Source organism: Pan paniscus, chromosome 6 (genome assembly GCF_029289425.2).
Source record: "Pan paniscus chromosome 6, NHGRI_mPanPan1-v2.0_pri, whole genome shotgun sequence".
In the NCBI taxonomy this organism is placed as follows: domain Eukaryota; kingdom Metazoa; phylum Chordata; class Mammalia; order Primates; family Hominidae; genus Pan; species Pan paniscus.
Window position 1 is genome coordinate 191,225,368 of NC_073255.2, and position 26,458 is coordinate 191,251,825.

A 26,458-nucleotide genomic window follows, 5' to 3' on the forward strand; every position below is an offset into this window, starting at 1 on the left:
CCATCCACTCAGAGGGACAGGACACGTGCAGATAGAGTGCTAGATCATATAACACTGACAGCTCCATGCTCCTCACACCAGGCCACCTGCAGAGCCTGGAGAAGGCAGCATAGGTGACTGCCTTCCAGCCCTCCCACAAGCAAGGGTGCTGAAAGCTCTTGAGAGTGGGAGGGACCCACCAGCAAAGGAAGGTGGAAATGGAGCTGGGTGGTCTCAGGGGCTCCACCAGGGAGACAGAGGGAGAAAGGCCCCGGGGGTCTGTAGCAGGGCTCCGCAGATCACCCTCATGGGGAGAGCCCACCAGCTTGCGGCACCCAGCGTGGAGGGCAGCTCCTCTCCGCCCACATTCACACCTGCGTCCTTTGCTCTTCCAGTGCCAACACGGTGGGCAACTTCAACAGGCAGTGCCTCTCCTGCGACCTGGTTGAGAACTGCACCTACTTCAGCGCTTCCTTCAGCCATAGCATGGACTTCTTCCTGCTCAAGTGCGAAGGTCAGCTCCTGCCACCCCGTCAGGGCAAAGAGCCCTGGCAGGCACATTTGCAGGGAGGGGGTGGGCACACTTGCAGGGAGGGGGCGGCGGCTGTGGTGGGAGCACAGCATATTCCAGAACAGGTGAGGATCCCGCCTACCTGATAACATTGCTTATGGTGCAAGATGACTGGACCCCCACAGAGCCTGGTGCAGTGGGGCTACTTTACGTTTCATACAGGTGTACAGCTTATCAGAGTGTTCTGTGCACACTGTGCCAGTAATCTCTCAGTTTGTCTCCCATTGTCCACAAAAAATAATAGTCCCATGAGCTAGGAAGGGTAAATATCCTACACAGTGATGAGCCAAAGCCATCAATCCATCAATAAAGATAGGAAAACAATTTCAAAGATTAACTTTTCAATCATATTTAAGGATGATTGAATATCACCAGGCACGGTGGCTCACGCTCGTAATCCCAGCGCTTTGGGAGGCCAAGGTGGGCAGATTCACCTGAGGTCAGGAGTTCGAGACCTGCCTGGCTAACATGGCGAAATCCCATCTCTACTAAAAATACAAAAATTAGCCGGGCCTGGTGGTGAATGCCTGTAATCTCAGCTACTAGGGAGGCTGAGGCAGAAGAATTGCTTGAACCCAGGAGGTGGAGGTTGCAGTGAGCTGAGATCGCACCACTACACTCCAGCCTGGGCAACAGAGTGAGACTCCATCTCAAATGACCAGATAAGAAAAAAAGGATTGAGGTTATGTTAAAGAAGTCTCAGAAAAATATTTCCCTATGTCCCAATTCATTGATAATTTATCCCAAACTGCAAGAGTTTGATCACACCAACCAGCATACACAAAAGAGTAGGCCATGTTGCATATGGGATACAAAGGATATTTTTGCTGCTTGTCTGTATCTTGGAAAGATACGATATGAACCCATGGAAAGGTAAGTCATCCTAAATATGGTCGTAACAAAACATGATCTCCTGCGATGACCTCAAAGAATGAAAATATGCCACGGGCAGAGACTAAGATCAGGAGCAATTCGCTCCTCTGTCAGAGTTTGAATCCTCTAAGCCATAGGTGGAGAATGAATAACTTTTATCAGAGCGATGTCTTTGCTAGCCTTTGCTAGCTACTAGAGAGCTCATGACTTCATGACTTCGTTCTCTTTTTATCAGTGTCATCTAAAATCTTGAAAATCCGCAGAACGGGGACACTCAGCCTCTTGCTCAACACAAGATCAGCCCCTGACATTCTTCTAAGACAGCAAGGAGACCACGGAGGGATGAGGGGGGTGCGACTGAAATATAACATTAGTGCCCCAGTCCCCGCAACGTTAATGGTACCAAATTCCTCTTTCCTGTGCGTCCCAAGAAGGAGGCCACCAAGTATCTGAAATCATAGAGTGCTGTAGGGGAAAGAACCTAAGATCTAACTGACCCACTTCATGTATCAGATGGCAAACCCTAAGCCAGAAGTTGAGTGGATTCCCTGACTCCCAATGAGCCAGTGACACAGAGAGGGCCAGCATCAAGGTCTCCCAGTTCCTAGCCCAGTGACATGTGTCTCCTAGGGCGGGATCTTCTTGAAATAAGAACTTGGGAAATTACAGGGATTGACGGGGCATAGGGATTGGGAAAATGTGGCAAGCAGACCCACTAGGAGCCAGAGAGTCTTTTGAGGAGCTACATAATCAGAATCCACAATCCTGTCTCAGAAGCAGGAGGCAGCTTCAGCACACAGGAGGTCATGATCAAACACAGAAGTGAAAAATTGAAGTAGATTTCAAGAAGAGTGCCCCAAGCAACAATGGTTGAATGAGAAAGGTGACAGAGCCTCCATTGTGGAGATCCTGAGTCAGGGACAGAGGTCATTTGCCAGAGGGGCTTGGTCTGGCCTAGGCAGGAGGCAGAGCCTTTGGGATCTGAGGTCTGCACTGGTCAAGACAGCAACTTTATGGATTTGTATTTCCCAAATTCTTACTATAACCAGCAAGAAGGGTCTGGCTTCTCACCGTTCTTGGAAAGAAGTCAAAATAATAATGAGTTGTGATATGAAGGAGTGATATTTCTTTATTACCTATACCAGCAAGGGGAAGAGCAGAAAGCAATTCCACTCTTCAATTTGTGGAGCAAATACAGGGTTTCTTTTCTTTTAAAAAAAAAAAAAAAAAAGAAGAAGAAGGGTTTGGAATGGGGAAAAGCTTGGGGGGTTAGGAGGTGCCAAGGAGTGTGACTGGCTGTGGTGGCCCCTCTTTAATTATTGTCCCATTTGATGAAGGAGCTGGCACCATTGTGGATCCCACCAGGTTATCAGTTAATCACAGTCAGCCTTGTAGTCACTCTTCAGCCATGAGTGGGTTTCATCCTTGAAGTAATCTTTTGTTAAAGAAAGAATTCTGGAGGTATCTGGGTCCTATCAGGAGCTGACTCCTGGAGGTTTTAAGGAAATACATGACCAGATAAGAAAGCATGGTGTGTGCTCCACAAGCATCCGGGTTAATAAATGTGCATAAGGCATGAGAGCATAGAATGGGAAAAGAAAGGGAGTGGAGGCAACAGCACATTCTGAGGCTGTGTTTCAAGATGAAAGGTAACACATACGCAGCTTGTCTCAAAGTTGTATCTTGAGACAGGGAGCAGACAGAAGAGGAGAGGAGAAAGAAAAAAAGTTTAAATCGTGGTTTGAGACTGAGCTGCTCGGTCATATTCCTAACACATACTAATATCTGCTCCACATGGTGACCCTCCCAGAATCCAGAATCCAACAGCTTATTTGTTGTTGTTGTTGTTGTTTGAGATGGAGTCTTGCTCTGCCGCCCAGGCTGGAGTGCACTAGTGCCATCTCAGCTCACTGCAACCTCTGCCTCCTGGTTTCAAGTGATTCTCCTGCCTCAGCCTCCCAAGTAGCTGGGATTACATGGATACATAATTTTTGTATTTTTAGTAAAGACAGGGTTTTGCCATGTTGGCCAGGCTGGTCTCACACTCCTGGTCTCAAATGTTCCACCTGCCTTGGCCTCCCAAAGTGCTGGGATTACAGACAAAAGCCACCTCACCTGGCCCTTACCTAACAAACACTTTCGCTGCTTCCCTTTGGAGGTCACAGCTCCCTGCTAAGTTCAAGCTCAAGTTCAGTCTGGATGCCTCATTCTGACAACTGGAAGCCTTTTATGGTTCAGTTTCCATAAGCTGCAGCCCTGGGTTGAAATCCAAAAGGCTCTCCCAGGAGATCCATGGCCATGGATTTAGGCAGGGAAGTTCCATTTCCCACATGGTGGATGTAAACATGGAGCCCGTGGTAGATAGAAACACAGCCTGGTGTTGGGAGGCTGCTTGGACAGAGTGTTAAAGTTTAGAGAGCACTATAGGGTGGCTCCTGTGCGGATTTCTAGTCTGCCACTGGCCTTCTGTCCCAGGGGAGATTCGTATTTCTTTTTATGTTTATGTATTTGCAAGGCTTGTGTTGTGGTCTGCAAATAGTTATTGTGAAGAGATGACTCCATAGTTGATAGCTGGGAGGAAAACAGAAGTAAAGAACAAGTACAGCAACACAAGGTCAGACACACGACTGACCCAGCCCCCAGGTACAGCCACACTGGGTCACACACACATGACTGACCCGGACCCCAGGTACAGCCACACTGGGTCACACACACGACTGACCCAGTCCCCAGGTACAGCCACACACTGGGTCACACACACACAACTAACCTGGCCCATTGGGCACCTCCACAATCTCACCTTCAGAAAGGATGGGATGCTCCTCCTGCCAATGCCTGGATCCCTATAATAATCAAACAGATATCTGAAATTTGAAGATAGGAATAGATCTCAGAGCATCTAATCCAGTCTCCACCCTGCCTTTCTTTTGTTGATTCAGAAACTGAACTCTTAGTCATTATGAAATTATCACGCTAGGGTTTCCTGAATCATTTAACATCTATTTAAATATTTAGCCTGTTGCCTCATCTTAAGGTAGACATAAACTAGCCCTCTTCTCTACAAAATTGCTCTTTAAAGTGTTTACATAATAAGCTATTTTCTGGCTAAAGTAACTTTTGAATGCCCAAATTAAACTCTCCCCATGGAGGTAACCAAACTCCCACTCATAAAAAGAGATTTTCTGAAAAGGTTTAAATTTACAAAGACAACAAAGTAAATGGGGAGACAGGAGCAGCCAACTCTTTGAATCTGGAAGTAGTTACAAGTGATAACTGACTTAGCAGACCCTGAAGCTGAGCCTCGTCCTCCCATGGGGAAAGGTGAGCAGGCATTGGCGATGATTGCCTAAGGGATGAGAAGATCAACTGCTATGAAATCTTAAAGGAGAAAATGATTATACCCATTTGGATTGCTTGGGGCATTTTGCTGGAGGAGAAGACTCAAGGAAGGTGTCAATGATGAGGTGGCATTTAAAACAAATAAGTAGGTGGGATTTGGAATGGGAAAAACCAGTCCAAGTGGAAGGTACAGCCTGAGAAAAAGTACAAGAAATGTTCTAAGATTATGCGATGGAGTGGCTTGCAGCATGTGAATCAGGATCAAGTGAATACAAGCAACCTGATTTAATAAACAAAGATAATTTAAAATAATTTTACTTTTCTCCACATTTCTCAGTAGATATTAAAATGGACCCAGATGTGTAGTCTAGAGCAACGTTTAGTCAATGCTCATGTCCTGTCCTGTTTCCTTCACACCCCAAGTTATTCTGAGAGATTCTTGGAAACCTGTGACAAAAATAACGTCTCCACTCCTAGCATTAGAGACTCTTGTTTTCTTCTCCTTCCCTCCTCCTGCAGCATTTTGTTATATAAATTAACTTAGTCTTCTAGTTGCAACCAGAACCAAAAAAATCCTCCTTTTATAGGTTGAGGATAAATGTACTGGCAATGAGAGGCTTCTCTATGGTAAAATCTGTAAACGTGCCCACATTCAAAGCTGTTCAACCCATCACACAGGGAGGGAAGTGCAAGTAGTTCAGGTTGTCTGGGCATAGAAAGGGATGATAGTCAAAGGATTTAACAACTAGGACAAGATGGATACCAACCAGCCAAAAGACATGTCCCTGAGAGCAGATATAGGCTATCAAACCACATTAGGACATAAGGGCTGGGTATAAAATCATGAAAGTATAACTGTTTTGTATAGACTTCATCATTCTTTCTGCCTTTCCGTGGGCCTTCCATTAGGACAGTTTTTGGTAAGATTAGCTGATATTGACCTATCCTGTAACTTATATTCAGTATTATAACTTATATTCAGCAATATAACTTTATTGTCTTAGTCCATTTGGGCTGCTGTAGTGAAGTTCTATAGACTGTGTGGCTTATAAACAACAGAAATTTATTTCTCACAGTTCTGGAAGCTGGAAATCCAAGACCAGGGTACCAGCATTGTTGATTCTGGTAAGGGCCCTCTTCTGAGTCACAGATGACCAGTTTCTCCTTGTGTCCTCATGTGGTGGGAAAGAAGGTGACAGAGCTCTCTGGGGCCTCATTATAAGTACACTAATGCCATTCCCGAGGGTTCCACTCTTGGGACCTAATCACCTCTCAAAGGCCCCACCTCTTAATACCATCACGTTGCAGGTTAGGACTTTAATGTATAAATGTGGGGGGGACATAAACACTCAGTCCATTGTAATCATAGCTGATTGTAGCTCATCAGTTGTTTGCAAGCAGTACTTCTATTTCATTAGTCCTTTGGCATACTGATCTTCTCCTAATGTTCAGTTTTTCCTCCACAGTGTATTTTGTCCAACATCATTATAGAGTTCCATCTAGCAGTATCAATGTGTGTTTCTCTAATTTTTCATTAACATTTCTTCTGCGGCTTCTCAATATTTGACATTTGTATGCTTATATGTTTATGTTTTATGTTTATAATTCTTAATTCCTTAAAATTTTTTATTGTACATACAAACCTAAAAATTATTTTTAGGTTAATAATTATTATTATTAAATAATAATAATTTTAGGTTAATTCCTTAATTTTTTTTTTAAACAGAGTCTCACTCTGTTGCCCAGGCTAGAGTACAGTGGCACGATCTTGGCTCATTGCAAGCTCCGCCTCCTGGTTTCATGCCATTCTTCTGCCTCAGCCTCCCAAGTAGCTGGGATTACATGGATACATAATTTTTGTATTTTTAGTAAAGACAGGGTTTTGCCATGTTGGCCAGGCTGGTCTCACACTCCTGGTCTCAAATGATCCACCTGCCTTGGCCTCCCAAAGTGCTGGGATTACAGGCATGAGCCACCTTGCCTGGCCCTTACTTAACAAACAGTTTCGCTGCTTCCCTTTGGAGCTCACAGCTCCCTGCTAAGTTCAAGCTCAAGTTTAGTCTGGATGCCTCATTCTGACAACTGGAAGCCTTTTATGGTTCAGTTTCCATAAGCTGCAGCCCTGGGTTGAAATCCAAAAGGCTCTCCCAGGAGATCCATGGCCATGGATTTAGGCAGGGAAGTTCCAGTTCCCACATGGTGGATGTAAACATGGAGCCCGTGGTAGATAGAAACATAGCCTGGTGTTGGGAGGCTGCTTGGACAGAGTGTTAAAGTTTAGAGAGCACTATAGGGTGGCTCTTGTGCAGATTTCTAGTCTGCCACTGGCCTTCTGTCCCAGGGGAGATTCGTATTTCTTTTTATGTTTATGTATTTGCAAGGTTTGTGTTGTGGTCTGCAAATAGTTATTGTGAAGAGATGACTCCATAGTTGATACCTGGGAGGAAAATAGAAGCAAAGAACAAGTACAGCAACACAAGGTCAGACACACGACTGACTCAGCCCCCAGGTACAGCCACACCGGGTCACACACATGACTGACCCGGGCCCCAGGTACAGCCACACTGGGTCACACACACACAGCTGACCCAGTCCCCAGGTACAGCCACACTGGGTCACACACATGACTGACCTAGTCCCCAGGTACAGCCACACTGGGTCACACACACACAACTGACCCAGTCCCCAGGTACAACCACACTGGGTCACACACACACCACTGACCCAGTCCCCAGGTACAGCCACACTGGGTCACACACACACGACTGACCCGGACTCTAGGTACAGCCACATTGGGTCACACACACAACTGACCCACACCCCAGATACAGCCACACTGGGTCACACATACACAACTGACCTAGGCCCAGGTACAGCCACACTGGGTCACACACACATGACTGACCTGGCCCATTGGGCACCTCCACAATCTCACCTTCAGAAAGGATGGGATGCTCCTCCTGCCAATGCCTGGATCCCTGTAATAATCAAACAGATTCCTAGAATTTGAAGATAGGAATAGATCTCAGAGCCTCTAATCCAGTCTCCACCCTGCCTTTCTTTTGTTGATTAAGAAACTGAACTCTTAGTCATTATGAAATTATCACGCTAGGGTTTCCTGAATCATTTAAGATCTATTTAAATATTTAGCCTGTTGCCTCATCTTAAGGTAGACATAAACTAGCCCTCTTCTCTACAAAATTGCTCTTTAAACTGTGTACATAATAAGCTATTTTCTGGCTAAAGTAACTTTTGAATGCCCAAATTAAACTCTCCCCATGGAGGTAACCAAAATCCCACTCATAAAAAGAGATTTTCTGAAAAGGTTTAAATTTACAAAGACAACAAAGTACATGGGGACACAGGAGCAGCCAACTGTTTGAACCTGGAAGCAGTTACCAGTGATAACTGACTTAGCAGACCCTGAAGCTGAGCCTCATCCTGCCATGGGGAAAGCTGAGCAGGCATTGGCGATGATTGCCTAAGGGATGGGATCAATTGCTATGAAATCTTAAAGGAGAAAATGATTATACCCATTTGGATTGCTTGGGGCATTTGATGGAGGAGAAGACTCAAGGAAGGTGTCAATGATGAGGTGGCATTTAAAACAAATGAGTAGGTAGGATTTGGAATGGGAAAAAGCAGTCCAAGTGGAAGGTACACCCTGAGAAAAAGCACAAGAAATGTTGTAAGATTATGCAATGGAATCTTTTGCAGCATGTGAATCAGGATCAAGTGAATACAAGCAACCTGATTTAATAAACAAAGATAATTTAAAATAATTTTATTTTTCTCCACGTTTCTCAGTAGATATTAAAATGGACCCAGATGTGTAGCCTAGAGCAACGTTTAGTCAATGCTCATTTCCTGTCCTGTTTCCTTCGCACCCCAGGTTATTCTGAGAGATTCTTGGAAACCTGTGACAAAAATAACGTCTCCACTCCTAGCATTAGAGACTCTTGTTTTCTTCTCCTTCCCTCCTCCTGCAGCATTTTGTTATATAAATTAACTTAGTCTTCTAGTTGCAACCAGAACCAAAAAAATCCTCCTTTTATAGGTTGAGGATAAATGTACTGGCAATGAGAGGCTTCTCTATGGTAAAATCTGTAAACGTGCCCACATTCAAAGCTGTTCAACCCGTCACACAGGGAGGGAAGTGTAAGTAGTTCAGGTTGTCTGGGCATAGGAAGGGATGATCGTCAAAGGATTTAACAACTAGGACAAGATGGATACCAACCAGCCAAAAGACATGTCCCTGAGAGCAGATATAGGCTATCAAACCACATTAGGACATAAGGGCTGGGTATAAAATCATGAAATTATAACTGTTTCATATAGACTTCATCATTCTTCCTGCCTTTCTGTGGGCCTCCCATTAGGACAGTTTTTGGTAAGTTTAGCTGATATTGACCTGTCCTGTAACTTATATTCAGTATTATAACTTATATTCAGCAATATAACTTTATTGTCTTAGTCCATTTGGGCTGCTGTAGTGAAGTTCTATAGACTGTGTGGCTTATAAACAACAGAAATTTATTTCTCACAGTTCTGGAAGCTGGAAATCCAAGACCAGGGTACCAGCATTGTTGATTCTGGTAAGGGCCCTCTTCTGGGTCACAGATGACCAGTTTCTCCTTGTATCCTCATGTGGTGGGAAAGAGGGTGACAGAGCTCTCTGGGGCCTCATTGTAAGTGCACTAATGCCATTCCCAAGGGTTCCACTCTTGGGACCTAATCACCTCTCAAAGGCCCCACCTCTTAATACCATCACGTTGCAGGTTAGGACTTTAATGTATAAATGTGGGGGGGACATAAACACTCAGTCCATTGTAATCATAGCTGATTGTAGCTCATCAGTTGTTTGCAAGCAGTACTTCTATTTCATTAGTCCTTTGGCATACTGATCTTCTCCTAATGTTCAGTTTTTCTTCCACAGTGTATTTTGTCCAACATCATTATAGAGTTCCATCTAGCAGTATCAATGTGTGCTTTCTCTAATTTTTCATTAACATTTCTTCTGCGGCTTCTCAATATTTGACATTTGTATGCTTATATGTTTATGTTTTATGTTTATAATTCTTAATTCCTTAAAATTTTTTATTGTACATACAAACCTAAAAATTATTTTTAGGTTAATAATAATTACTATTAACTTAAATAATAATTATTTTAGGTTAATTCCTCAATTTTTTTTTTTTTTGAGACAGAGTCTCGCTCTGTTGCCCAGGCTAGAGTACAGTGGCATGATCTTGGCTCATTGCAAGCTCTGCCTCCTGGTTTCACGCCATTCTCCTGCCTCAGCCTCCTGAGTAGCTGGGACTACAGGTGCCCGCCACAATGCCCAGCTAATTTTTTTGTGTGTGTTTTTATTAGAGATGGGTTTTCACTGTGTTAGCCAGGATGGTCTCAATCTCCTGACCTTGTGATCTGCCCACCTCGGCCTCCCAAAGTGCTGGGATTACAGGCATGAGCCACCGTGCCTGGCCAATTCCTTAATTTTTGATTGTACATACAAACCCATAAATTATTTTTCTACTTTGCACAGTTACATTAAAAATATATTCGAATAGGATATATAAATAGAGGTTCAGAAATGCTTATAGCCACTATATCCACTCACTACCTCACTGGATCCCATCTCTGAGTGTCAATATTTATATCTAAAGGACATGGGTTTCAGATGACCCCTGGATACTTGTGCGAGGGGTCAGCTGTAAGCCAAACTCAGTGGAACCTTGTGGAAACTCACCTATCTATGTAATACAGAGAGTTTCTGTCCACCTCTCTATTGTCTGGAAGTGAAGCCAGCTATATTCTAAATATTGTATTATGATGTAACCTTTTATGATGATTTTCCAGAATATACCAAGCAGCTTTTGGCATACATACTTAATTGGTCTTCTCAATGACCCTGTGAAATGGATAGTAAAAGAAATAATCTTCTATTTGTTAAGTTCTTTACAATTTGAAAAGCACATTTCTTTTTTTTTTTTTTTTTTTTTTTTTGAGATGGAGTTTTGTTCTTGTCACCCAGGCTGGAGTGCAATGACACAATCTGGGCTCACTGCAACCTCCGCCTCCCAGGTTCAAGCAATTCTCCTCCCTCAGCCTCTTGAGTAGCTGGGATTACAAGCGCCAACCACCACACCCAGCTAATTTTTGTATTTTTAGTAGAGACGGGGTTTTGCAATGTTGGTTAGGTGGGTCTTGAACTCTTGACCTCAGGTGATCCACCTGCCTCGGCCTCCCAAAGTACTGGGATTACAGGCTTTGAGCCACCGTGCCTGGCCTGAAAAGTACATTTCTAATTATATTATAACAGTTGATGACTATGTTCCCATTTCTGATTCCTTGAAATTTATATTCTAGCGTAAATATATCTACTTAGAATTCCCGAAACTCAATATCATTTTTCACATTTCCATGCTTTTGTCTTTGACTACCTGATAAACCCCTATACATTCTCCAAGACTTTCAGGGCAGGGTTGATTTTCATCCCCTTCCAGGAGGGATGAATGAGAAGTCAGAGAACATGAAAGTGGCTGTGTATTCACCCGCAGACCAACGCCTGTGACAGGAACTCAGTCTTCAGCTGTCTTAGATGACTGGGGATGCCCAGGACAGGGGAAGGCTGGGTGGTCTCACCTTCTAGTCCTGGATAAACCCAATTCCATCTTTAAAGAGAAAAAGCACTCACCTCCTGGACTCATCTTCTAGGACAGCTAACAAATTACCGCAATCTGGATGGTTTAAACCAACAGAAATTTAGTCTCTCACAGTTCTGGAGGCCGGAAATCCAAAATCAAGCTGTTAGCCAGTGTGGTTTCTCTTGGAGGCTGTGAGGGAGAATCTGTTCCACGTTTCTCTCGAGCTTCTGGTGGTTGCCAGCAGTCCTTGGCATTTTTTGACTTACCAATGTATTGCTTTCATCTTTGCCTCCATCTTCATGTGGTCTTCCCCCTCTTTCTCTGCATCCAAATTTCTCGCTTCTTATATAGATGCCAATCATTGAATGAGGACCCACCTAATCCAGCGTAGCTTCATCTTAACTTGACTACACCTGCAAAGACCTCGTTTCCAAATAAGGTCACATTCACAGGAACCGAGGGTCAGGACTTCAGTGTAACTTTTGGGGGGACACCATTAATTAAACCCACAACACTTCCCTTCTAAGGCCTGCATTGCCTTCTTATATAAGAAAGAAAGAGTGCTCAGCTTGTTCTTCTCAGGAACACAAAATTAAGGGCAGCCACACTAGACTGTGCCAGAGACAGTCCTTAATGGTTTCACTGCATTCTGGAAGCAGCAAGGGGGTCACTGAAGGAAGTAATGTGATACTACCATATCTTTGGATAGCAACTCTAGCATATTAGAGGAAGAAGAGCAGTTCCAGTATAGATTCTCTCTAGGAATACTTCTTCCCTGTCATAATGCAAAATTCACAGTCAAGTGGCATACAGCCATAACAAGTTCTGTAGGGTTTTCTCCTACCCATCTAAATTCAACCGCCAGAGCCACTGAACAACAGAATCAAAGTGCCCAATTTACATAATTTGTGTTTCACAGTCCTCGCCTCTGTTTAGAGAACTGGGTTTTTCTCTTCAAAATGAATCTCAAGAGTATGATTTATTTTCCTTCAAGTTTTTGAAAATGACTCAATCAATCCTGTTTCTAAGAAATGTCCAAATGCCACCAGGAAAATGAGTTCCGTGTATGAATTGGCCATTTGGTGCTTCCTACTGAAACATTTTTTGTATGTTTAAAAATAGCTAAATAAACTTCCTTCTCCTGAAGCTGAGGATTCAATTATTGCAGTCACTTGCTGCTCTGAATGGGAACGGGACAGTCTGTGTTCATGAATCCCTTACAGCTCTGGGCTCTCACCCCCGCCCCTTTCAGTGTTGAGCCATGATTAGAGAGCTACTTTCCAGACTTTAAGAAGTTTGGTCTTAGACTTAGCAGTTTGGTTTATCAAGACAGGCTTCTCCTTCTCCAAGTTGAATGGAACCAAAGTATTATTACCTGAGCCTAAAATACAGTGACTCAAATCTGATAACTATTCTTCTTACTATTAAATATTCCCCAAGATCTTCTGTCATCACCATCATTGCCATCATTATCAAAATCACAGGAGATTGAAATGGCAGTAAGGGAGGTCTATGGAGTATGGAACCGTAGAGCTGGGTTCAAACCTGGACTCTGCCACCTACAGCTTCGTGACCTTGGGCATCTTGGTTAACCTTGCTTAATCCTCCACACCCTCATCCTGAAAATCAGAGGAATAACAGTATGGCAGTCCCCCCTTATCCACAGTTCTAGTTTTTGAGGTTTCAGTTACCTAGAGTCAACTATGCTCTGAAAATATTATAAACAATAAGATTTTGAGAGAGACACCACATTCATAATAACTTTTATTACAGTATATTGTTATAATAGTTTGATTTCATTATTAGTTATTGTTCTCTTACTATGCCTAATTTATAAAGGAAACTTTATAATTAGGTATGTAGGCACAGAAAAAACATTATATATATGGGGTTCAATACTATCATTGGTTTCAGACATCCACTGGGGTCTGGGAACATGTCCCTGGTGGATATGGGGCACCCTGTCCTGTGAGGCTGTTTTGAAGATTAACCTAGATAGTGCATGTAGAGTACTTACCATGGCATCTGATACATAGTGAGTGTTTAATAATAAGAGTTAACTGTCATAATTGTTTTCATCATTGTCATCACCTTAGTAATCAATTGAGTTTCTTACACATCCACTTGCTACCCACTCAGTATCCAAAAGTTGGGGCCAAGGCTGGGGGTGGCTGACGTGCATGAAGTCAATGAAGCAGCATCCCTTCCCAAATGTTAGTGGGCACTCCAGCACCTCAGCAGGCTTAGGTTGGAACCCCTCGATCTTGCACTTACACTAGCAAATTCCAGAAGCGGCCATGGATGCCAGAGCCACAAAACATTAAATCAACTGTCAGGCATGGCAATGAGTACCTGGTGGCTTCCAGAGTGCATGTGTCCACCGTGGTCCTCACAGTTGGTTCCTGGCAGAAGTTAAGAAGTAAATTTCCAGCTTTCTTAGCACCTGCCCGTTCCTTCTGCTGTGACCTTTCCCCTCCATGCCTTCAGGTGCCCGGAGCTCCCAGATGCCCCTCCTACATCCTCTCGCTGCAAAACATAATTAACCAGGGGAAATGTCCACGAAGGTGCCATTAAGGTGTCCTGCAAATATGTATACTAAGGTGCTTGTTATTCTTCCCCAGGTTTTAGTCAGAGCAGTGAGTAAGGCAGGGATGAAAAACAGGAATCAGCCAACCAGCTCCACTTGTTGGGAAGGCGCTGGCTGCAGTGCTGTGGATGAGAAGGGTTCTGAGGCCAAGTGCAGGTTCAGCAGGAAAGAACGTCATGAGTGATTAACGGATGATGTCATGAAAGTCGTAAGCGATTGATGGATGATGTCACAAAAGTCATGATGTCATTAACATCATGAGTGATTTATGATGTCATGAACATTATGAGTGATTGATATATGATGTCATGAACATCATGAGTGAGTGATTAATATGAGCAACTTCAAGAGTAATTGATGAATGATGTCATGAGGGTCATGAGTGATGATATAATGAAACATGAGTGAGTGACTGATGTCAGGCACATCATGAGTGATCGATGTTACGAATATCATGAGTGATCGATTGATGATGTCATGAACATCATGAGTGAATGATTAATGTCATAAATGTCACAAGTAACTGATGTCATGAATGTCCTGAGTGATTAATGACATGAGCATCATGAGTGATTGATGCCATGGATGTCATGAGTGATTGAAGGGTGATGTCATGAATGTCCTCAGTGATTGATGGATGATGTCATGAATGTCCTGAGTGATTAATGACATGAGCATCATGAGTGATTGATGGGTGATGTCATGAATGTCCTGAGTGATTGATGGATGATGTCATGAACGTCCTGATTGATTAGTGATGTGTGTCACCCACAGTCATGGGGGAGCAGGTGGCAGCCACATGCCATGCATCTATGATGTTTGGTGTAATCCCCTGAAATGAATGAATACCTCCACATGGTGAGACTTCAGATTCCATATTATCCAAGATGACATACATTTGGAAGTTTGAGATTTATCCTAAAACTCACCTTGTACTGCAGAATGAGGTGAAGGGGCTTATTTTTTTAAGGGCCTAGACTCCTGAAGCATTATGGCCAGCCAAAATAGAAGTGACAGCACGTCACTTCAGAGAAGAGAAAAGGGCATGCATGAAGAGACACAGATTGAGACTCGGTTACCTGAAGGGATGGAAATGGCTGTCATGGAAACTCTCCTGAGGGAGGCTGTTGCCGAGGGTTTCTAACTGAAGGGCACCTCTTCTGTCATACATCTTTTGAATGAGGGAGAAGAAATCTCCAGATCCTTCCAGAGTGGCTCAGGGGTGATACTGATTCACACCCCTTCAGAGTGCTGGATCAACAGTGTAAGCAGGCGTGCCCTTTGCATGATCCCAACATAGGAATTAAATATTCTACTGCTGGTCAAATTATTTGCTAATAACTCATGCCTGACCGTAAATGAGTAGTCCCAGAGCTAGAAAAATAATACATAGTTTGCGTCTTCATTGATAAAACTGTCTTAATAGCCTCAAACATGTAGGGTGCTATTGACTCCCAACAGCAAATTTGAAAACAAATGGTTTGGTTCTACAAACTAGTTAATCCTCTAGACATCTCTTATATCAAAATTTCCAAGAAATTTACCTCAGCTGCCCTTTTTAACTTTGAATTTGTCCAAGTGAATGTTTAGAACCGGTCTGAAGCTCCTTGGAGCATTGCTGGTATGTTTGTAAGAACATCTGTTCAGTCTCTCAAACATTTGGAGCCATTCCCTTTGAGGCTGCATGAACCAAGAACAAGGAAAGGGATTCTCAAGGCAGGTTATATTGTTAATGTAAGTGACACGAATACTCTGGAACATGTCACACTCTTCAGTAAATGCTACCAGACACCACGCAAACCACTCATATTCCTCCTCAGTAACAACCAAACAAACATCTTCCATGGAAAAGAAGCTTCTCACTTTGCCACTCAACACCTTTCCCATTCCTGGGCAGTGGCAGGTATGCTGAACCTGGTACGAGTCTGCCTTTCTACATCAGAGGCCATGTCCTGCAGTCTTTCATCTGAAATGTCCATTAAAAATAAATAATGGGCTGGGCACGGTGACTCACGCCTGTAATGCCAGCATTTTGGAAGGCCGAGGCAGACAAATCACCTGAGGTCAGGAATTCAAGACCAGCCTGGCCAATATGGTGAAACCCTGTCTCTACTAAAAATACAAAAATTAGCTGGACGTGATGGCACGTGCCTTTAATTCCAGCTACTCAGGAGGCTGAGACAGGAGAATCACTTGAACCCGGGAAGCAGAGGTTGCAGGGAGCTGAGATCATGCCATTGCCCTCCAGCGTGGGCAACAAGAGTGAAACTCTGTCTCAATAAATAAATAAATTAATGAATTAATTAATTCAACTCAATAAATAATGACTCTAGAATGTGTCCATTCCTTTTATCCTTGTTGCCCCAGCTCTGGGTAATAAAAGCCATTTTGTTACTGGTCAGTTTTCCTGTGAGATTTCCCACTAGCCAGTTCACCTTGCTTCTGCCTGAATATGACCAGATGGTATTTCCTAAAGAATATCTCTCTTCAAAATGGCTTCCAGAGCACATACATTTCTCTTTTTTCTAAGTAAAATGATAGAAGAAATAAAACAAAAACAAAAACAAAAACAATGCCACTGGGCCACTAGGAAGGGGCCCCAATGGGCTAAAATGGTGAAGAATTTTTGTAAAGTAAACATAAATGGTTCACTGTTAAAGTGAAAGCCAGACACAAGGGAATGTAACATAATTGGCAAAAGACATGACTATAAAATGAAGACCAAAAAGAAGTTCGTTTTTTTAGAATTCTGAATTGTGGAGCACCTGTCAGAGTAGACGCTGCCGCCTCCCATTTTTGCCCCTAAGACAAAAGGAGACTTGGCCAGGGAGACTTCCAGAGTGGACGGTGGGGCTGGAAGGGGAGCTGCGCCGCAGGTGGCCACAAAGCCAAGGCCCCAAGCACTGCAAGAGGCCCCCTCATCCCTTCATCACTGCCCTGTCTCCACCTGGCATCAGAATCCGCATTCACGGAGGGAGTGGCTCTATGGCTGCTGAAGCCATGTGTCCACAGCCTGGGCCCCACCTGGACGAGAGTATAGCCAACAGGGCACCACTGCAGCACACGGCACACGCGAAAGGGAGGCCTCAGACCGAGCGCCTGGGAAGGAAATCCCTGGAGAAGCATTTTAAAGATCTCGTCCATCTGCTGCAGCCAGACCGACTGTAAATATCCTCCGAGAGATTCCAGAAGGCGTCACCTTTACCACACAGAGCGGTAAAGAGTGGGCTGCTGTGAAAATGAAGGAAGCTGACTGCTCAAGACTTACAATATTTACAAAACAAATTTTTTTAATTCAGAAGAAGAACTGAATAGGTAAAGTAGTCAAATACCCCAGTTGCCCCCAAAAGCCTGGATCACGCTGACGTAAATGAATACGGCTTCTTAATTATTTCTAGTGCTTCTTCCCTTCACTTCCTGAAGTGTTCTTGTTTGGTCAAAATTATGAACAGAACAACACCAGAAAGTGCCCTAGAAAATACAACCAAAAGGCTTCCCAGAAGACCCAAGAACTGGACAAAGATGAACACTCAAAACACTTGAGAGCTATGAAAAATAGATCCAACAAATGTAATCTCTTGGTAGAGGCTTTAGAAGGAGAGATTGGGGAGAAGGAAGGGAGAAAAAATAAATCAAGATATGATGGAAAAAAACTTTCCCCACGCTTTTGAGTCGTTAGAGAAAAGAAACCTAATGAGTGTAATTCTAAGAATTTTGGAAAAAGATCTAATGATACATACCTCCTAATAAAACTTGACAATTCAAGTTTAGAAATTATATAAGATTACAGGCAGGGCTCAGTGGCTCATACCTGTTAACTGAACCAACTAATTAAATATAGACTGGCCCCATGAAACGTGTTCTTCATGTTTACTGCAAGCATATTCTTAAGGCCAGTGTTGGGGACGCCCTTCTGGCTACTGTACTTCAAGATGTTCTCTGCAGAGGGTCATTTGGAATAAATTTTCCTCTGGTCTCAACACCAGGAATGGTTGAGCTTCTCATAACCTATCTAATGGGCTGTGAATTGTGTTTCCCTAAACTGTGTTGGCTGCTAGAGAGCTTAGCATGAAATGTGTGGCATATGTGGGTAGGTCTTTATAGCACACATTTTTAATCTTTTTCCTGATGTCTTTTCTTTTTCCTTTTTACATTGTTCTGATAGCCTCGCTTACTCATTTTAAGCTTATTTTATTTTTATCTGTGCATTCATATGATCCTTATCTGCCTTCAGTCCTTTTTGCCACTAGATCCAACATGGATAGACAGATAATAGATGAGAGGGAAATGACTGACCGATTGATTGGCAGGTAGGAAAATTAAAGTACTCTTAGCCTAGCATTCAAGGCTGCATACAATCTGGCCACATCCTACTTATCCAGCCTCGTAATGACACTACTCCTCTATCAGAGCTTTCAAACACTTTTAGAGGCACAATCAGTTTTCAAATGAAATGTTAAGTGAATATATATATATTTTTCTGTATATATATATATACACATATATATACACACACATATATATATATACACACACATATATATATATACAGAAAAAACCTGGTGTTTTGTTAGTATTAAAATGTTTCCTCAAGTCAAAGTATAGCATTTGCTTTTCAGTTCAATCAAAGGAAACAGTAAGACCATTTTGGTGACTACAAAATGTAAACTACTAATTAAGAGATACAGGTCCAAGTGACAGCCTCTTGTTAATCACCGTCACCCTCCAGGAAATTCACAGCAAGCCTTTGCAGACCCACAGCGGCGCTTCCGGTTAAAAGCCAGTGTGGAATACATGTCTCAAGCTTCCCTGATGTTATTTCTGTACATGTCAAACTAGCAACTTATTTAAATATCTGATACAACCTCCGAGATTCAACCTCATAAACTTTCTCTGGTCACATCCTCGCTCCCTCCTTTCCCTGGGGCTCTGAGGGCATTTTTTGCCTTTATGCCGTTGCATCTTGTCCATCCCTTTACAAATGCTGAGCTCCCAGAGGCAAGACTGTTTCACTGATATCTGTGCAGCAGCCTTATAGTAGACTGTCTTCATCCATCCGGGCAGTTGTAACAAAATACCATAAACTGGGCAGTGTCTAAACACCAGAAATTTATTTCTCACAGTTCCAGAGGGTGGGAAGCCCAAGGCCAAGGCAACTCGGTGTCTGGTGAGGGCGTGCTATCTCGCTGCGTCCTCACATGGTGGAAGGGGCAAGGGAGCTCTCTTGGGCCTTTTTTATTAAAGCCCTAATCCTATTCAGAGGCCTCCACCCTCATGACTTAATCATACCCTAAGGCCCAACCCCCTAACACTGTCACCTTGTGGGTAAGGATTTCAACAGAGGAATCTAGGAGGGACACAAACATTCAAACCATAGCCCAGACTATGTGTAGCTGACACTGTGCCAGATTGCGATATTCACTTTGTGGGTTCAGGGGACAAGAAGACCCAGTGCAAGCTTGTAGGGACCTTAGGGACCAAAGCCAGTGACAGTGTCAGCCCCCCGCCCCCAACGACTTCATCCACACCTCTGCTCACAGATGCCTCCCTGGCACCCTCTCAAAGGCCCCATCCTAGTTGCTCTCTAGCCCTCATCCTGCTCCTCCATCCTATTTCCTGCTCCTCATCCTGTTTTCTCTCTTGCACGTTCCACTCCTGCCATTGATTTTTCTGTGTATGTTTTCAGATGCCCATCTTCTCCACTGGCGTGTAGTTCAGTGAGTGTAGGAACTTTGTTTGACCCACCACTTTGATCCTGACATCTAGTGCAAGAGCTGTGGCATAGTGTCCTCCATAAATTAGCATTTTTAAATGGATGAATAAAAGCTGCACTACCATACTATACTTTGGGGCCAATGCAGACCTAGGTTAGGGTCATAATCTTACTCTAGAACTTCCTGGAAAATAAGTTAATACACACGCCATTTTTAGGTTACAATGAAAGCTGCTTCTCATATTGTGAGTAGCCAAAATATTCTTTAAGACATTATTTTTTTTGCCCTCGTTTATAAAAGCATGCTCACAAGACCTGGAAGTGTGAACACTGATTTAATTTTTTAAACAGAAATGTTGTAAACAATGAAAGAGGATCAAAAACAATTAAAATAATGCAATATGCAGTTTGACCCAGGAGTCTGATGCTGTGGTGAGCTATGATGGCACCACTGTACTCCAGCCTGGGTGACAGAGCAAGATCCTAACTGTAAAATAATAATAATAACCATAATGCAATATGCAATTTTAAACCCTATACTTAATGCACAGTAAATGGGTCTGAATGAATTTTCAAAGTGAATACATAGACCTTATTGGCAACTTTATATGTGTCTTCTCTATTACTTCAGAGGGAAGTACTGGTGCCTGCGGATAAAGTTTTAGGGAGACAGATTTCAACTTAACATAAAGAAAAAGTCACTAAAGTCCTAACCATCATCGTATGGGTCTCATTGTGTGTAATATATGGACATACGGTGAAGGTGGACATGTCAAACTCTCGTCCCAGGAGTTCTCCAGGCAGAAACTAGATGACCAGTGATAGGCACGTTTTTGTAGGATCCCTTTTTGGATTATTTTGGACTCAATGGACTAAGGTCCTTGCCAGTTTAAGAGTCTGTGATTGTTCTTCTCTGATACTGACTCAATAGAGCAACTTCAGGGCCCATTGCAGCACCCAGGCAGATCCGGCACCTTCTCCAAAGATCTTTCTCTTCGGCTCCATGGAGTGGTGCTGATGGTGATAATAAAAAACCGAATGCATGGAGAGGTACTGAAGTGCATCCTGAATAATCATCAAAATTCATTGCATGTATGAAGTCAAAATTTATATTTGCAAACTTTGTTGAATTACCCATTTTGAAAAGTTGATCTTTGTCAGTCCCTCAAGACAAAGTCAATTCCATTCTTCTCCTTAGTGGCTATTGGTGAAAAGTCTGTTTCTTAGTTGTAGATCAGGAAACAGTGCTGCTTGACTAGAGGATTCCTCGCCTTACACAAAGACTGCTGACACATTTTGGTCAACAGTAAAATACCTATTCATCTCTTCCACCCATATTTCAAAAGTAGATAACTTATTCCTTAAGGAATGTTTTTGTTGTTGTTGTTTTGTTTTGTTTGTTTGTTTGTTTGTTTTGAGACAGAGTTTCACTTTTGTTGCCCAGGCTGGAGTGCAGTGGCGAGACCTCGGCTCACTGCAACATCTGCCTCCCGGGTTCAAGCGATTCTCCTGCCTCAGCCTCCCAAGTAGCTGGGATTACAGGCATGTGCCACCACACCCAGCTAATTTTGTATTTTTAGTAGAGACAGGGTTTCACCGTGTTGGCCAGGCTGGTCTCAAACTCCTGACCTCAGGTGATCCACCTGCCTCGACCTCCCAAAGTGCTGGGATTACAGGTGGGAGCCACCGTGCCCATCCAGGAATGTTATCTTAATGCTTAGTAAAATGAATTAGAAGAGGTGGGAAGTATCTACTAGCTCCTAACAAAAGTTTTTACTTTAGCTATGAAGACATAAAAAGAATCAGTCCCAAACTTAATTATTGATGCTAATGAGGAGGAAAAAGATGAGAGAAAATCAGCTGCTTCCCTGGCTGTGCATTTCTGCTTCAGCAATTCCTTGTTGTTTAAGAGAAAGGTGGCAAACGCAGGTGCCCACTGCAGCCAGAAAGGAATGGAAATGAGTGAACCCCTCTTTGTGTCGTATAACGGAGGCCACTGGAGAGAACCCCCGGTCTCTGACAGGAACCGTTGTGACTCAGCTCTGGTCAGTCATTGCCATTCAGAAATTGTTAGATTGCCAGTTCTTCCAGTATTTCAACAGAAGTACAAAATCCATATTTCCATATAAAAATGTGATTTTTAAATGTTGACAACCCATTACAATTTGAAAAATATTTCTTTTGGCGAAATGAAACACCTGCAGGCCACATCTGGTCCGCAGGTGACCAGTGAGTGGTGTTCACTTGAATCAGTATACCAGATGGCCAAAGAGGACTTCTTCCTGTTTCTCAGCCTCGCTTACAAGCTACTCACTTGGTCATTAAGAAATCACCAAACCTTATGTAGCCAGAGGGAGCCATAACAGAAGTGGATGTGCTTAAGTGTCAAGGATCCAACCTGGACACTCAGAAATCCACAATACTTTTTATACTGCTCTGTATGTAAGATTATTTTAAATCTACCTGTACTGAATTCTGAGCTATGCAACAGAGTTGAGTTAAGACAGCGTTCATAGTAATACATTTCTCCCACTTCAGCACGCATAAATCGTCTTCCAAGAAAAGGGATATTTGTCACTTATTCTACCAGCTGCCAGTCAGTCTTCCCTTGATGTTCCGGGAAGCTCTTTGGCCCCTCAGTGCCTTCGTCACTGACATGAGCATCTGTCTGTGTGAGCAAGAGAGAATGCTGCCACAACAGGGGTTGTGGTGACTGCTGAGTCTGCTTTTGCTGCCTCAGTGTTGAGGAAGCCAGGGCCCAGGACTTGCGCACGGCTAGTTAAGAGTGGGGTCAGGACTGCTTCCTGTGCCCCAACTGCCACACTGCTGTTTCTCCAATGTCATTCTTCTCATTCATATTCTGGTTAATTCAGTAGCTGGTCACTGAGGCTTTCTGTGCTTGGCACACAGCACATGGAGAAGGAACAGGAAACAAACCTGCAACATTCCCTAAGGGAAAGGTAGAAAACAAAGATCAGGGTCACACATTTATTCTCACAAGACCTGTTGGTTTCATGAGCACCAGTTTTATAGCTTCTCAAACCAGGGATAGCTCACATCTAGGTGAGAAGGTAGCAGATGGTGGTTCCAGCCACTCATCCCAGCACCCAGAAACTTATATCCTAGTGAGTAACTGCAGAGGAATCAGTCCAGAAGGGAATTACTTGACCCTACATTTCACAAACGCAAAGCCATGATCATTACAAGAATGGGAGCTACAACTAATCATAAGGATTGTGAGCAGTTCCAATCCTGCACATTCTGAGTTTGGCACAGTGTATGAGTTTAATAAATATTTGATGCCTTCAAATAGGAACAGAGTTTCATGGACACAGAATATGTCTTAAGTAACTGTTGAGAAAAGAAATGTTGGCTTAGCTTTAGATAAAGTCTCTGTCTTCCTATACCACTCTTTATCTTCTAGACATTAAATTGGGTGTATATTCTTGGTCAATATCCCATATTAAAAATGTACTCCCTGAAAATATTAGCGTGGGTGACATTTTCCTTTGTAATCCTGATTCCTTGGCCAGTTTCCTTGTTATCTTCCCAACTGTCTCCTAGCTGAATTGTTAAGTGGTTATTATTTTACGGACTCATGGAGATTCACAAGGAGGAAGATGTCCATTTCTCCACCAACACCCAAAGGCTTCTTGAGAACCTCCCAGTGATGAAAATCGAGAGGGTTTCTATGTGCTAGAGCTACAAATCAAACATGGAACAACAACCTTCTCCTCGGCACTGTTGTCCAACGGCAACGACAAAGCCTAAATAGGGCAGAGAAGGGAGAGATTCGAAAAATGAATTAGAAAAATCTCCTTACAAAGTGCTTTCTTCAGGAAATGTGGGACCAAAGAGGCCTGCAGCTTTTTCTCTTAATGGAGATAAAGTAGGATCATCCATGTGCTTAAAATAGTCACATGCAGAGAAAAATGAGCAGAGACATCTGGCTAAATGTTACGTCTGCTTTCACTTTCATTAATTTTCTTGCCCAGAAGAAGGTATTAGTTAATGTTAGACAGCTGTCGAATGATACACCACTTTAAACACATTTTTAAAGCCACTATTTCATAGTTTGTAGCTGTAAGTCCATCAGAGTGAGACAACATGAACATGAATATGGAGAACCTAGAAACACAACATAGCATCTATCATAGTAGACATCATCTCCTAGCACATAGTTTAAGCTACGTTGACAAGAAGTGTCTGAAGTTTTTATTACTTGCTTCTACTTAGAATGGTAATATAAACTATTTTTAAATCAGATGTTATGGGCATATGAGATACATAATCTACACTGAAATCCACCCCCTCCCAGACACACACACGCGCACACACACACACTTTAAGACACCCACTGGATTTTGAACATCTCAATCAGCTCTTCCCCATTCTCATCCTCTTTCTTATCTGTTTCTTTTCCCTCTTCCTCCTCCCCTTTTCCTCCCTTCCCCTTCCCTTCCCTTCTTTATTCTTCTGACCAATTCAGTCTCAAAGCCTTTAGCTGGGTGAAGACAGGTGGGCATCTGCACAGAGAAGCAGCCCCGCATGGGCTGCCTGAGCTCAAGCCAGGAGGTGGAGGCATCTGCCCGCCTGGGAGCACCTGGGCTGTGGAGTCAGCCCTGGGCAGGAAGAGAGGGCGTCCGCGCAGAGGGGCAGCCTGTCGTGGGAAGTCAGAGCCTAAGAGTAAGGGATGCGTCTCTTGGAAAGGATGGCCCACTGGGGGTGTTTAAGCCCAAGCAGAGTGAGGAGGGGGTGTCTCCCAGAAAGGATGGCTGGCGGTGGGGGTGGTGTCGGAGCCCAAGCAGAGTGAGGAGGGGGTGTCTCCCAGAAAGGATGTCCTGTGGGGGGGTGTCAGATCCCAAGCGGAGTGAGGAGAATGTGTCTGCAAGGGGAGGTAGCAGCGATGGTGACGAAAATGTCTTAGACTCAGGAGCTAGATCAAGTAAGAACAGTAAAGAAGATGAAAACCCAGTTTCTCCCTGTTGGGGATGGAAGTCACACATATGGGGAGGTGGAAACTGGAGGCACACCTGCGTGGTGCTGGACTGGAACTGCGGGGAGTGGAGTGAGTCCCTGTCTTTCTAAAGGCAGCGCTGAACTTTCAGCTGAATCTTCCTGGGACTATTTGCAGAACTCGAATGGGGTGTGAAGATTAGCCTGTAGGAGTGCGCCCATGTGAATTTCCTGAATGTAACGGTAATGCTGTGGTTCTGGAGGAGAACGCCTTATTTGTGGGAGATACACAGCCCCAAGAGCATTTGGGGAAGATGGGGCATCAGCTCAGGGATTCCTTCTCAAATGCTTCAGGGGGCAAAGTCCTTTGCCCTGTACTTGCAGCTTTCCTTAAGTTTGAAGTTGCTGTAAAATCTTTTTTTTTTAATTAGATAAAATTTTACAAAAATGAATAAACTGTGTGCCTGGCAAAAGAATTGAGCGTGAAGGTCACTAGCTTCAGGTTGGAAAGTGCTCTTCCCTGTCACCAAGCGTGCAGCCACCGGCAAATGACAAAGTCTTGTTCTCAAAAACTTAAAAAGTTTTCTAAAGAAATAGCTGCTAAAGAAAATGAGAAGCCAGATAGAAAAGGCATTGCCTAGTTTATTCCTCTCCATTTGAGACATTTTCATCTTCTCTAATATATTCCAGTGGGCTACATTAAACACCTAAGCAGATAGAATGTGTACATGTTCTAGTAATCGGTATATTTATTTCATGAAGGTCATTATGCTAGAGTATGATCATTATAGTTCGGGCACAAAATCTAACCATGTTTCCCCTGGGCTCTGACCCATGCAGATGTCAGTATGCCTCCACAAGGACCATCTTCCAGGTAAACAGGTTACACTTAGCTCAGCTTTAAGATGGCCATAAATCTTAAAATCGTGGCATACTGACTTTTGTTTCAGAGTCAACTCTCAGTAGCCTACACACCTCAGAATTTGTTTTTTAGTTTTTCAGCCCTACTTTCAATTATTTACAGTGCCCTGAACATCAAATACAGTCTCGGTCTCGTACCTTTGTAAGTCATGCTATCATCAATAATGCAGATAATTGTATTTTGAAATGCCTAATTATAATTCACATTTATATTTATATTATTCAAACACCCAATGCATTTGCCACATGCTAGACAGTAAGAAAAACAGACCAAGAGGCTGAGCGCAGTGGCTCATGCCTGTAATCCCAACACTCTGGGACGCCGAGGCAGGTGGATCGCTTGAGCTCAAGAGTTTGAGACCAGCCTGGGCAACATGGCAAAACCATGTCTCTACAAAAAATACAAAAATTAGCTGGCCATGGTGTCATGCACCCATAGTCCCAGCTGCTTGAGAGGCTGAGGCAGAAGGATTGCTTGAACCTGGGAGGTCGAGGCTGCAGTGAGCTGTGATTGTGCCACTGCAAGCCAGCCTAGGCAACACAGTGAGACCCTATAAGAAAGAAAAAGGAAAGGAGAGAAGAGGGGGAGAGGAGGAGAGGAGGAGAGGAGGAGAGGGGAGGGGAATGGTGGGGAGGGGAGGGAGCAGGGAGGGAAGAAGGACAGAAGGAGGGAAGGAAGGAAGGAAGGAGGGAAGGAAGGAAAATGGAGAGAGGGAGGAAGGGAAAAAGAGAAGAAAAACAGACCAAGATATTAGCAGGAAAGGGACTGAATTTCCAAGCAAATTGGGAGTCAGTGCAAGAGTAATATCGGCTCAATGGCCAACAACAATTAGATGGTTTTCAGCAGACGGGGGCTAGCTGGCATCATACGC

The 26,458-nt window shown here is 43.4% G+C and overlaps 1 protein-coding gene across 4 annotated transcripts in view; it reads left to right on the forward strand.

The window, feature by feature from the left end:
• The window catches only part of DPP6 (dipeptidyl peptidase like 6), a 998,429-nt gene that overhangs the window by 904,809 nt on the left and 67,162 nt on the right, over positions 1-26,458 (forward strand). For all 4 annotated transcript variants that reach the window (XM_034965319.2, XM_034965317.3, XM_034965320.2 and 1 more), the window contains exon 16: positions 375-493. In XM_034965319.2, the coding sequence (XP_034821210.1) occupies positions 375-493 (119 nt within the window). The remainder of the gene's footprint in view (positions 1-374; positions 494-26,458) is intronic.